This window comes from Vitis vinifera, chromosome 4 (genome assembly GCF_030704535.1).
Source record: "Vitis vinifera cultivar Pinot Noir 40024 chromosome 4, ASM3070453v1".
NCBI lineage: Eukaryota > Viridiplantae > Streptophyta > Magnoliopsida > Vitales > Vitaceae > Vitis > Vitis vinifera.
The window spans coordinates 294,975-309,009 of record NC_081808.1 but is presented as its reverse complement, the minus strand read 5'-3'; the positions used below and the strand labels follow the sequence as shown (position 1 = coordinate 309,009).

General features: G+C 34.7%; 1 protein-coding gene across 1 annotated transcript; it reads right to left on the bottom strand.

Moving 5' to 3' along the window:
* Positions 1–2,641: 2,641 nt before the first annotated feature.
* LOC100244081 (receptor-like protein kinase HSL1) lies at positions 2,642–5,905 on the bottom strand. The gene is made up of 2 exons (XM_002278187.4): positions 3,241–5,905; positions 2,642–3,147 (listed from the first exon to the last, which is right to left on the bottom strand). Exons 1-2 carry the CDS (start codon positions 5,858–5,860, stop codon positions 2,753–2,755), a joined length of 3,015 nt encoding a protein of 1,004 aa, XP_002278223.1. The 5' UTR covers positions 5,861–5,905; the 3' UTR covers positions 2,642–2,752.
* Between the last annotated feature and the right edge of the window lie 8,130 nt (positions 5,906–14,035).

Genomic DNA, 14,035 nt, shown 5'->3' with positions numbered 1-14,035 from the left:
TTGCTACCGACTTCCATCAACAATGACCCAAATGATTAGCTTATGATTTCACCTGTAGGTCAAAGCCATTGCTAACTTTAGTATAAACTCAATATTATCTTAAAGTTGAGAGACGACATAATGAAGTTGGTTGGTAAGGACATGACTACTTGATAGCCTTAAGCCATGACTCACTGTAGGTTTTGTCTAATGTGTAACCATACACAGTAATGCACTCACAATGGGAAACTCATCCTGATAATTAAGACTAGTCATCCCTCCAATTAGAAGGTGGTATGGTGCACTATAACCTCTAGTGGGTTGCCTAGACCCATGAATCAGTTGTGAACAAGTCATTTATTTGCAAGAAACCCATGACTTAGATCTTCTATATAACTCCTAATGCAATTAAGTCATGTACAATGCACAAAATGCAGACAAGAATGCTCATAAAGTATAATACATGGAATAAGGATTGATAAAAGTGAAACTAAAACATCATTAAATAAATAATGAATTCCAAATTTATTACATCATGTCATGTTTTTAAGGGCTTTATCCTAACATTCTCCTATTAGCCCTCAAAGTATCATGCCTTTAAAGCATGCCAAATACTCATCTGAAACCTATGCTATCCATGTGACTAGCAAAGACTCTCCCTATCAATGTCTTGGAGAAGGGATTCACTAGGTTCTCCATATAAGGTATTATGTTAATCATCATGTCACCCTCTAAACTATCTCAACACTTTGGAGCACAAACATTGAGGGAAAAAACTAGGATCTCTCCATTTCCTAAGCTCAGATCAGGTTACGAACATGCATAACTATTCTAAGCATTTTCTAAATTAATCCTATACACAACGGAAAAATAACATTTTTAAACTTTAAAGGGATTCAGAAAGTGCTAATGAAAACCATACCTCAAATTCGTATGTTCTCAAATCAAATCCACGTGGTGAAAATGAAGAACGAAATCACAGAAGTCTCGTAAATCCAAAGTCTTCCTCCCAATGACTTGAACCTTGATCTTGACACACTTTTAGTGGAGATAGAAGGGAGGGTGGACGCTATGACTCTTTCTCTTTCTCTCTAGAGATAGAAGATGGCTCTTTAGAAAAACTATATAAACTCTAACCCTTAAGGGGGTATTTAAAGGGTTTTCTATTAGGTTTAAGTGACTTGAGCCCACTAAGGGCTTAGGTCACTTAATATAGCCCAAAAAAAGTCCTAATTGATTAATTAACTAAACAAGGCCTACTAATTAATCAATTAACCCAATTTAAAAACCTTGTTCACTTACCTTTGTGTAACCTTGTGTAATTATCAAAATGCCTTTATGTACAAAAGTGAACCTAGAGTCAATCCGACTCTTATAACCCATGCCAACAAAGTATATAAGCTTAGAGCAAGGACCATTGGAACCCATAAGAATACCGACTCTCTCAAAATCCAATTCTAAAGTTGATTCAACATCCCACTACAGAGAATCAATTGAACTCCCGTATCTTATGTAAATAACAACGAGATACCAAATGCTCGAGCTTGTGACTTGCTATTTATTGTGTTTAGTCTCCCCATGAACTGATGTTCGTAGTCTAACAAAGTGAAAGTTATTAGTCTTTCAAGGCTACCTCTATCATCCTTGAGTTATAAATCCTCCATTGTGTATTCAATTGACATGTCTTAGCTCTCAAAGAGCCTATGTTGAGTTTTACTTAATGAATTACTATGACCATAGTTTCCATGAACACACTTTTTAAGATTACCCAAGGGGGCACACTATCTTAATCCCAAGAGATATTATGGTGCTTATTGAAAATACCTATTGCTACCATCTTCCATCAACAATAACCCAATCCATAGGGTATATATGATCAACTTACCATCTCATTGTTATTTTATTGAAAATAACAATGAGATACCAAATGTTCAGGTTTGTGACTTGCTATTTATTGTGTTTAGTCTTCCCATGAACTGATATTCATAGTCTAACAAAGTAAAAGTTATTAGTCTTTCAAGACTACCTCTACCATCCTTGAGTTATAAATCCTTCTATTGTGTATTCAATTGACATGTCTTAGCTCTCAAAGAGCCTATGTCGAGTTTTACTTAAGGAACTACTATGACCATAGTTTCCATAAACACACCTCTTTAGGATCACCAAAAGGGGCACATTGTCTTAATCCCAAGAGACATCATGGTGTTTTTATTGAAAATACCTATTGCTACCATTTTCCATCAACAATGACTCAATCCATAGGGAATATATGATCAACTTACGATCTCACTCGTATGTCAAAGTCATTGCTAACTTTAGTACGAGCTCGATATTCTCTCAAGGTTGAGAGACAATATAATGAAGTAGTTTGATGAGGTCATGACTGCTTGATAACCTTAATTCATGATTCACCATAGGTCATGTCCAATATGTAATCATACACACTAATGCACTTACCATGGGAAACTCATCCCAATAGCTAAGACTAGCCATTCTTCCAATTAGGAAGTGGATTATTACAACCCCTAATGGGCTTCCTAGACCCATGAACTGGTTGTGAACAAGTCATATATTTGCAAGGAACCCATGACCTAGATCTTCTGTGCAACTCTTAATGCACCTAAGTTACGTGCAATGCAAAAGATGCAGGCAAGAATGCTCATAAAGTATAATATATGGAATAAGGATAGATAAAAGTGAAATCGGAACATCATTAAATAAATAATGACTTCCAAATTTATTACATCATATCATGTTTTTAAGGGCTTTATCCTCACAACTTGTAAGTGGTGGGGTAAGTGTCATTTCGAAGTGGAGGTGCAACTTCATGGTCCTTTTTATTTCTTCCATGGCCCTCTTGAGGACTGCACTGTTGAAGAATTTTCAAAACCCCTTTCATTGTGGGCCTATTGGATGGTAATTTGTTAGTGCACCTAATGCCTAGTTTGAAGAGAGTGGCCACTTGTGCTCTATCACATTCTTCCTTGATCTCCTCATCCATCACTTCCTCAATGGTTTTCTCTTCTCTGAACTGATCCCATGCCCATTCTGCAAGGCACACGTGCTCGTCCCCATTGTTGGGTTCTCTCCCCGTCACAAGCTCAAGCAAGACTACTCCAAAGCTATATACATCGATCTTCTTGTTCACCTTTGTTGTATAAGCATACTCTATCATCCAAGTATACAAGAATGGTATGATACAACTTATCGATAAATTATGGAAATGAAAACATTTGGAAAGGAGGGCCTTGATGGTCTTACCAGGGGCAATATATCCGTAAGAGCCTGCAATTCCTGACATGGTGTCTGGCTCTCCTTGCTTGACCAACATCTTGGCCAATCCAAAATCTGCAATTTTCGCGTTGAACTCGGCATCTAGCAAGATGTTGCTGGACTTCACATCTCGATGTATGATCGGGGCAGAGCAGTTTTCATGCATGTGGCATAGGCCTTTTGCAGCTCCGATAGCAATCTGCAACCTTGTTGGCCAATCCAAGACAAAGTTATGAACTGAACTTGTCATGGACGATGTTCTCTGCTTCTTCCCATGAAGCCATCTATCCAAACTCTGCTTCTGCATGTACTCGTAAACAAGAAGACTTGAGGTTTCATTTGATATGCAGCACAACAACTTCACTATATTGGCATGGCGTATGGTGCTCAATATCTTGACTTCTGTTTCGAATTGTTTCTGAAGCTTTTGATCCAATCTCCTATTATTACAAATCATTTTAACCGCTAAGAGTTCACCAGAACGGTTATTAGCAACTCGGTATACTTTCCCTGACCCACCACATCCGATCAGATTATTTTCTGTCAAACTGGACAATATGTTGTATTCATCGAGATCTAGTTTATGGTATGGAGTAAATTTCCAAGCTGTATGCTCCTGATTGTGATTCTTCCTATGATAGACATGAACCATGGACAGGGTGACGAAAACAACAGCTAGGAAACCAGATAGAGCGAAAACGAGATATTTGGTTGACAATTTGTCGGAGTTGACGGGTTTGGCATCACATCTAGGGAGGTTCAAAGTGGGAACATTGACACACAACTTGGGATTGTTCAAGAAACTGTCTTCATATGCTTCATGTTGAAACTCAATGGGGACCATCCCAGACAGTTGGTTGGACGAAAGATGGAGGATAATAAGGTTCAAATGGCCAAGTTCAGGAGGAATTTGACCTGAGAACTGGTTTTCTGACAGGTCGAGGTAACTAAGGCTAGTTAAAGAACCTAATGCCTTGGGAATTAGGCCAGAAAGTTTGTTTCTTGAGAGATTTAACTTATTGAGCGACTTCCATGAGATGATCTGGGATGGAAGTTCACCCGAGAATTGATTCCCATCAAGCAACAGAACAGTGATGTTCCAAAGACTGGTCAATTCCACTGGAATTTTTCCAGACAACATATTGTTGCTGGCATTGAGCACAGAGATGTTCATCCAGGAAGAGATTTCAGCAGGAATTGGACCATAAAACTTGTTGTTAGCGATCTCCACTCTAGACAAATTCCTTGCCAATTTACTTGGAAGTGTCCCTGAGAATGAATTTCCATCTAACATCACCGATACCATGTCCGGGGATGTCCAGATGCCGGAAGGAATCCCGCCTGAAAAACGATTGTTGGAAAGTTGAATGGTGAGCAAACTTGTGCAATTCCCGAGGGACGTGGGCACTTCCCCGCTGAGATTGTTGTTGGAAGCGACCACTCCAAGCAAAGTCCCCCTAGCGCATAAATGTTGAGGTAATTCCCCGCTTAGTTTATTCTCGGAAACCTCAAAGAGTTTGAGCTCCGAATGAAGGCCAAATGCTGGAGGTAAAACTCCACTCAATTGATTGCTAAAAACTTTGAAAGTTTCAAGTGTAGGAATGAGGCTTATATTTGCTGGTATCTCTCCTGACAACTGATTCCAGAAAAGATTCAAACCCGTCAAATTTTGTAGCTTCCCGAAACCCGCTGGTATGGACCCCGTCAAATGGTTGTCGGAAAGATCAATTTCTTTCAAGTTGAGAGCTTCTATGGATGAAGGAATGTGGCCGGACAATCTATTAATGAATAAAAGAAAATAGTTCAAATTCTTCAATGTAAGCATGCCTCCCGGGATCGTACCTTCCAATTTGTTGTTTGAGAGGTCCAAGAGTTCCAGACTCGATAGATTGTTGAAGCTCTCCGGTATTTCGCCCATCAAATTTGCCTTCGTCATCCACAGATACTTCAGCTTCTTCAATGCGCCAAACTCCTTTGGAAGGGCTGAAGGCCGGAATTTGTCATTATAGGCCATGGCCAATTGTTCAAGATTTGACAAATTACCAATCTCCGTTGGCCAGGTGCCGTTGAACTCATTTTGAACCAGAAACAAGTAGAACAGCTCCCGTAGCCGCCCAATTGCTACGGGAATATCTCCAGAGAAGTTGTTTGCGGTGAGGTCTAGGTATCGGAGACGTGAAAGTCGATCAATATCAGCTGGAATTGGACCCACGAAGGAGTTTTGCAACAAGAGGAGATATTCGAGCTTAGAGCAATTGAGAATATCCGGGAACTCGCCTGGAATGTAATTGTAGGAGACGTCAAGTACGATTAGGTTCTTGAGGTCACAAATTCTGGCCGGAATTTTCTTTGTGATGGTCTTGTAGCTGAGTGAAATTTCAGTGACGATATTGTCGATGCATGTAATTTCCGGCCAATCACAGGGCGAGGATGAGGAATTCCACGATTGGAGTGACGGTGGATTGCCCAGTTGTTGTTTAACGTCTAGTAGGATTGATCGTTCAGCATCTAGATTTTGGGAAATTACTTGAAAGGTTAAGGAGAAGACGAGGAGGAGAAATAGAGCGGGGAATGGAATTTTGGTAAATAAAAATGGTGGTTTCCGCATTTTGGTGACATTGAGTTCCTTACCGCTTCTCTATGAGTTGGGAGGAAGATGGGTGGGAAAGATGAAAACCAACGGTTAAATAGTATATTTGAAAGTCAAGTTAATATAAAGTTGAATTTATTTATTTTTAAATCATAAATAAAGACAAGTAAATCTTTTCGGTTGTTAAAGTGGGGTTGGAAAATAAAAATTAAGAAAACAAGACTAATTAATGTCCTCCAGATGGTGGTTGGAGGTCTATCCTTAGCTTTAGGTTTGAGGTCTTAAGTCTTGAGGATAGATATTTTATTCTAAGGGACAACTTCATTTTCAAGATATGTTTCATGGAGTGGAGTAGGGGATACTTCTTGGAAACTCATGAATTGATGGAATTTGAGAAAATGTTAAGAGAGAGAATATACATATAAAATAAAAAATCTAAATCATTAAATATATATAATAAAATTTAGGTTGTTGAATCAATCTATAAATAAATAAAACAATAAAACTTCAAAACACATGTGAAATTGTTTGATTATAGATATTGTTTTCGGTTTTTTAATCTGATTATAAAATTTAAATCCATGTCTTACCCTCTATTTTATCTTTTAAACCTGATGACAAAAAATTGGGGAACACCAATTCCTAATGTTGCTTTTCCAAGTCTTGGTAATCATAAATAAATGTGTAAAATGCCACACTAGAGAAAAGACTTGACTTTGGGTCAACGCTAGGCACCAATTAGTCTACATCACGTTTTGATTTTATGGAAATATCAATCATTCATAGTTTTTTTTTTTAAAATAAATAAATTAATTAATTAATTATAATATATATTAATAAATAATAAAATAAGTAATTATACTCATGTTAAATTGAATGAGGTTTTATATAAGAATATTAGATCATAATTGGATGTGAATAGAAATTCATATGCATTAAATATATATATATATATATATATATATATATATATATATATATATATATATATATATATTTTAGAAAATTTTTATTTAACTAAAAATTTCAAAATTATCTTTCTCTTTAATAACAATATTTTTGACATATAATTTTCAAACATAACAATTACTTTTACCTCTTTTATTTATCAATATAAAAGTTAAATTTGCAATTTCAAACAATCCTTAAGAGTTGATTTGGGAGTAACTTTGAGTGAGATAAAATACCTTTTTTTTATGCTAAAAATTAGGTTTTAAAGACAATAATTTGTTATATTATATATTGATGGATGTTTTTTTGAATTTTTTTTCTTATTTATATATTTAAATATTAAGTAATTATCTCTAAATAATAAAAGTATTACAGATAATAATAATATAAACTAAAAGTATTTTTAAGTAGAATCACTTAATATTAACATTAGGTACAGATATGAAAATGGATGGGTTCATGCCTTATTTATATTGGTTAAAAAAAATAAATAAATAAAAAATGAAAACCATACCAGCCGGGTGGGGTTTCTGAGTTGGTGTAGAAAAAAGGCATGACAACTTAGCAAATGGATGGTGACGTAACCATGCATTATGGAAAACGTGACTGATGGGGCCAATCTCCACTGAATACTTTGAAAAGGTGCACATGAATGAGGAGAAAGATGAAGCAGAAATCTGTAGTTTTGGGTCTTTGAGAATTTAGGTGTGTTACTCAAATTTCCAAAGCAGTGGTCACGTGGGCAGTACCCCACAAATGGAGAGAAGGATATTGATGGTCAAGTCTCACAACGGGATCCACACATGAATGGTTCCACACGGAATCTAATCTTGTCTCTGGACTAAGTTTGTGGAGAAAAACTGGCATTGGAATAATGCACAGCTAAGGGAAGGGACAACATTGATCAAGATTGAAAACTGAAGTTTCAACAACCATTTCATTTCATCTCAAGAATTCTACAATTAATCATGAGGATTCTAGTGGAAAAGTGATAACGTGGATTTGATCTTATAAAAAGAAAAATACGAAAGTGTATAGTTGAATTTAGTTTTCAACAAGTTTTTTTTTCTAAGTTTTGAACAAAAATAATTTATTTAAAAAAAATTCCACAGGTTAGATTCCATCTCAGAATAATTTTAGTGCATCTCATCCACATGGGTTTCCTGTTAACTAAACTTTTATAAACTTTATGTGGAAATCATTATTTAAAAAAAAATAATTTTGAATGCATAAAACAAAATAAATATAAATATTAAAATAATGATCATATTCTTACCTTGATCCATAATATCAATATCATTTTTGAAGTGAAATTGAATCATTTTGTGAATTGTATTGTCAAAGTCTTCAACTCACTACTCTCATATAGTGGATGAGTCACTTATGTGGTGTATGTTGTTAAAAAATAAAACAACAAAATGACATAAGAATGAGAATGTGACTTGAGACCTTAACTTATAAAAAGTTGTACATCTCTTAGTCTTCTTATAAAAGATTATACGAGAGTTATACTCATTATTTACACCTATTATGTACAAATTAATGGGTAATGGTGAGTTATGAACTTGAATGCATTTATATAAATGCATAGGTTATAGTTTTTCATTTTCCTCTATTACTCATAAATATAATGTACAAAATAAATTTCATAATGATGGGGTTATAAACACCACATTCATATAAATTAAATTTTCTAACTCCCCATTTATAATTTGAGTCTTCCATACATAAGACTCTTGAATGCCCAATCAATTGATTCACCTATCTATCAATTGATACTCTTAAATAATATTTACACAAATATAATTATATATGATCACACATTATAAGAAAAGAGCTAACATATCCACCTTATAAAACTATAGTTGTTAATTATGATTTTGAATTTTCTTTTAAAATGGTTAAAACTATAATTACCAACAGCGGTTTTATATTTAAAAAAAATAAATTAAAATCATAGTTATCAATTAGGATTTTATCACATAAAAAATATTCTCAAACTATTTGGATGCCCAAGTACAAATACACTATTTTGAGAATTATTTTGATTGAAGATCCATTTTATGGATTTTTTTTTCAAATATATTATATTTGTTCAAAACTCAAGTTTTCTTCCAAAGCAAATATAATTTATTTATGGAAGAAGGTGCCGAGTTGAACTGATACATGACACTTGTTAGTATTCTGAATAATGAACTTTGGGAACCCTACTGTTAAGTTTTGCGTAAAAGCCCATGATTTTTTTTTTGTTTTTTTCTTTAAATTTTTAAACAAGGCAATAGCAGTTTGATTTCAGTTGATTTGTTTTAATTATTTCAATGATATGGTTTCCATCTTTGTGCAGGTTTGAAGTTCAAAACATTTGTGAAAGCACTTAGGAATTCTTTTAAGTTCAACCAACTAAGCTGTTGTAGTGGAAATAAGTAGAGAGGCTCTATGAGGAGTACTTGTATTTCTGCATTGATTGATAATTGATTCATCCTAACAAATGCATATATACAATATGCTGAAAAATTAATTTAGAGAAGTAATCACAAGTCTAACATAAAATCTAGAAAAGTATGTGATATATTATTAGAAAACATGATGCACATCCATCGGGATGCAAATCTTAAGTTTAAGCTTTTAAAAAAATCAATTATCCAACATATTATTAGAGCTTTATTTAGTAGGAGGGTCGTAAGTTCTAATTTTACTACATGCTTATTTGCTTAATTTATTATTTTAAGCTCAAATGAAGTCATTCATAGTTTATTTACTTACGACATATTTGTCTCTACACTTGTGGATAAGGATGTAGACATAAAAATTTTAGTGGATTAATTACCACTAATTTGATATTCAAAATAAATAAATAAATAAATATCCTATTACGAATAAGTTTCCTAAAAAAATCGAAAATATAATAATAATGATAATTAAAAAAATATTATTATTATTATTATTATTATTATTATCATCATCATCATCATGAGAAACCTTCTCAAGAAGAAAAGTTAACTAAATTCCTTGAATTAAGCAACTAAAATTTGGGAATTCAAAATTCGAATTTCCTACCTTCACCTATAAATAGAGGTGAATTCTTTCAAGAAATGGGAGAAACTCAAAAATTAGAAAAATCTAGAAAAGAAAATCCTAAAGAAGAAAATCTAGAGGTAACTTTGTATGGGAAAAAAGGCTTTACAAAAAAAAAAAAAAAAAAAAATCATCGAATCTCCCTATAGGTTCGGCAAATGATAGAATTGCTACATGCGTTCTTCATCATTCAACGTGTTCATTTAGGAATAAGTCACTTGTGGCCCTCAATTAATCTTCAAAATAAGAAAACGACATTGTCGTCTTTCAAATTGTGATCAAGGCAAAAAAAATTAGAGAAAAAAATATTGTTTTGTAAAGAGTATTATTTTTTATATTATACCACAATATTTTTAATTTTGATAAATATTTTGTTCACATTATTTTCGTATTGTTTTGCTAATTTTGCAGGACCTTTATGAAATTTGTGCATACAAATTTCTAGCATGTTTGATGGGATCTCTCTGCCTCTCATATCTTTTGTTAGAAGATTGATCTCTACTACGTTGATGATATCCAAAAGAACTCAAGTTGTGCATGTCAACAAGGACAATGACAAGATCATCATTGCATAATCAACACACAACACTGCTATGGGTCCCATGACTCGTAGCAAATCAAAATCAACATCTTCACTTTCAACGAAATAAATAGGTCTACTTGTCTACTAAAATCGGTAAGGACACATGATGAACACCAACCATTCATCACTTTGGCCTCCTTAGGGGCAAAGAGCCACAATCCTCATAGTAGGGGAAAACTCTCTTTAGCACTAAAGGACTTTCGGGATGAGTCTCCTTGCTTTATTACCAATATTAACTCTAGCACCAGCTCACACTCCGAATCACCAATTGGAATGTCGAATGAGGAAAACTACTCCAATCATTTCGACTATTTTATTTTTCTCATCTCAATGACTATGCCGGTAATGACAGTTGGTACTACATCTATAGAGGAACAATTGGTAGAGATGACTGACACCATTACCAAATTCACTACGATAGTCGAGGAGAATGATATGCAGATAGCCTCTCTCATAAACAAGGTTGAGGCACAAGTACAAAATACAAGTGAGTCAAGTTAAAGACTTAACCACCTTTTGAATGTTGCATCTCTTCTCGATGATGCACCACATGCATCTAGAACAGTGCAAGTCGAAAGAAAAATGATGGAATTTGCCTCGATGGAGTTGTTATCTGTCTAGCAACTTCAAGACATAATAACTAACACCATTAGAGTGCGGTACGATGGACCCTCACAGAGTACACTTATGTACTCTAAACCTTACACTAAGAGGATTGATAACCTATGTATGCTTGTAGGTTATCAACCTCCAAAGTTTCAATCATTTTATGGGAAGAGAAATCCAAAACAACATGTCATTTCGTTAAAACTTCTAACAATGCAAGTGCACATAGTGACTTGTTAGTTAAACAATTTGTTCGTTCCTTTTGAGGGAATGCTTTCATTAGTACATAGACCTTACACCTAAGTGTATCGATAGTTAGAGCCAAATGGAATGCAAATTCCTCAACCATTTCTATAGCACCCGACGGACTGTAAGCATGATGGAGCTTACTAATACTAAGCAATGGAAATATGAGCCGGTCGTAAACTACGTCAATCATTGGCGTTCTTTAAGTTTCGACTACAAAGATAGATTATTTGATGTATCAGCCATGGAAATGTGCATACAAGGAATGCATTGGGGTGTTTTGTACATCCTCTAAGGGATATGACCTCACATTTTTGAACAGTTAACTACTTGAGCACATGACATGAAGCTCAACATAGCTAACCATGGTGCTAAAAAAGACCTTATTAATTGTTGATCGGTAAAGAGAGAGACATGATGAGAAAACAAGTGATCGGGCCTCAATAAAACCCATCCACAAGTCAATGACAGTAAATATAACGCCCATCAAAATCTCAGCACGAGATAAAAAGAAGGAAGTAAGAGAGACTAGACCAATTTAGGAAAATGAGAGGCGTCGATTCACCTTGAAGGAATTAAAGGATAAGAAATATCATTTTCCTGACTCTGATGTGCCTAACATGTTGGAAGACCTATTCCATAAAAAAGTTATTGAGCTACCTAAGTGCAAATGTTTAGAAGAAATGAGTCATGTTAATGATCCGAACTACTGTCATTACCATCAAATTATTAGTCAACCGGTAGAGGAATGACTTTCCTTCTCCAAGGTGTTTTCATGCCCATTGAACAAGGTTTATACGCTGCCCCTTCCCCTTATTGGGTTCTCTTTTAGGGCCCAACTCTGGAAGTGCAATTTCAAGATTGTAGACATTGATCTTTGCGTTGACCTTTCTTGTATACTCATGCACTATCATCCAAATATTAAAAAAAGAAAAAGAAAAATAAATTGTATAGATTTTCAAAATCTTAATATTAGTAAAACATTGAAAAGTTTTGGGATTCTCACTTGGGGCATTGTCTTCGAATGATATTATGATAAAAAATATGATTAGTCTTATGATTATGTTTGATTTTTGAGAAGTACTAAAAAAATAAAAAAAATGTTAAAAAAAATTATTTTATTGTATTTGATAATGATTTAAAAATTGGACCGGACCAGTTGGTCCGATCGGTAACAAAACCAGTTTGGTCCACCCAAAAAACCGTTTGGGCATCAAACCAGTGGTTGAGCTAGTGAACCGCCCCAACCAGGCGATTCTTAGCGAACCGAACAATTTATTTATTTATTTATTTTAAAACAAAAAAAAAAAGGTTTTGATACCATAAGAGAACCGGATCACTCCATGAGGAGCCCATCCAACTTGTTTGTCATCAAGCCCAATAAGCTTTTAGTCTTGCAAGTTAATGATTCTAGCTTGCCTTTTATACCACAATTCCTACATATTTTTTATCCATTTCCGATGTGGGATTAGTTAGTGAGAAAAAAGAAAAAAATTATTATTTATGATGTCATTGATTTGACTACGGTTTGACCACCAGTTCAATTAATGAATCGTGAATCGTGAATCGTGAACCGGTAACTTTTCCGGTTCAAGCAGCGGTCTGATTTTGAAAACATTGGTATTGGTTATACTATATATGAAAATTATAAAAGAAAATAAAATATAATTAAAATTAGTTATAAATTTATATATTTTCAAATTATTTAATTTTATAATTGAAAATTTAAAATAAGTTAAATGAGTTTAAAAAAATATATAAAATTAATTTATTGATTTAAAATTTATTTATTTATTTTATTTCATTTAAAATTTATTAAAAAAATATATAAAAATAATTCACCGACATCTGAGAGTTCATCTCTACAGGAGAATGAGAGTTCATTGTTGTAGGAGAATTCATCACCACCACTGGAGATCGCCATTGAAGTTTGTTGCGCAATTCATGGAGATTGTCTCTGTCGGCGTAGTTTACCACCATTAGAGTTTGCTGTCACTGCCACCAGAGATCGATGTTGTTGCAAATCACCACTGCCATTATAGCTCTCCATTTCTGAATCCTGAACGTTCTCATTAGATTCATCTTCGGAGATGAATCGCAGTCATTATCTTCAAATTGGCATTTCATCATTTTTTATCAACGGATTCTCTCCATCAGATTGACGCATCATCAAACGAGTTTCTATTGATGAACTTTGTGATCCTTAGATAACACGTCATCTATCTCATCACGCATCAAATTTAGTTCATCAGAATCATTTGATTTCCACATCTCTAGACTATCATCAATAAGCATACTACCACCAAGCATGGATTTATCTACATGGGCCTAAAGATACATTCATAAATTGCTGAATCCCAGAGGAGAGTTCAGGTGTCTTCCATAAGGAGCATGGTCACACAACGGAGGCGTGCAGGTGTCTCCATCATTTGGTCGAAAGGCTCATAAAGGCGGGACATTTAAAGCAATACCTCCGCTCAGATGCCAGAGGTGAAGACGCTTCTCGAAATCACAACTCTGGAGCCCCTAGGGCCCCAACCACCTCTAAAGCCGTTATAAACTATATTAACGGAGGCCCATCCGACGAGGAGTACGATTCCAAACGAAAGAGACAAAAGTTGTTGCGACCAGCATCGGTGCGCGAGTGTGTCAACTCCATCCGGCCTAGGATAACTGGGGGGGCCCTCGCCCCATAGATGGGACAATCATTTTCCTACCAGTAGACCCCACCC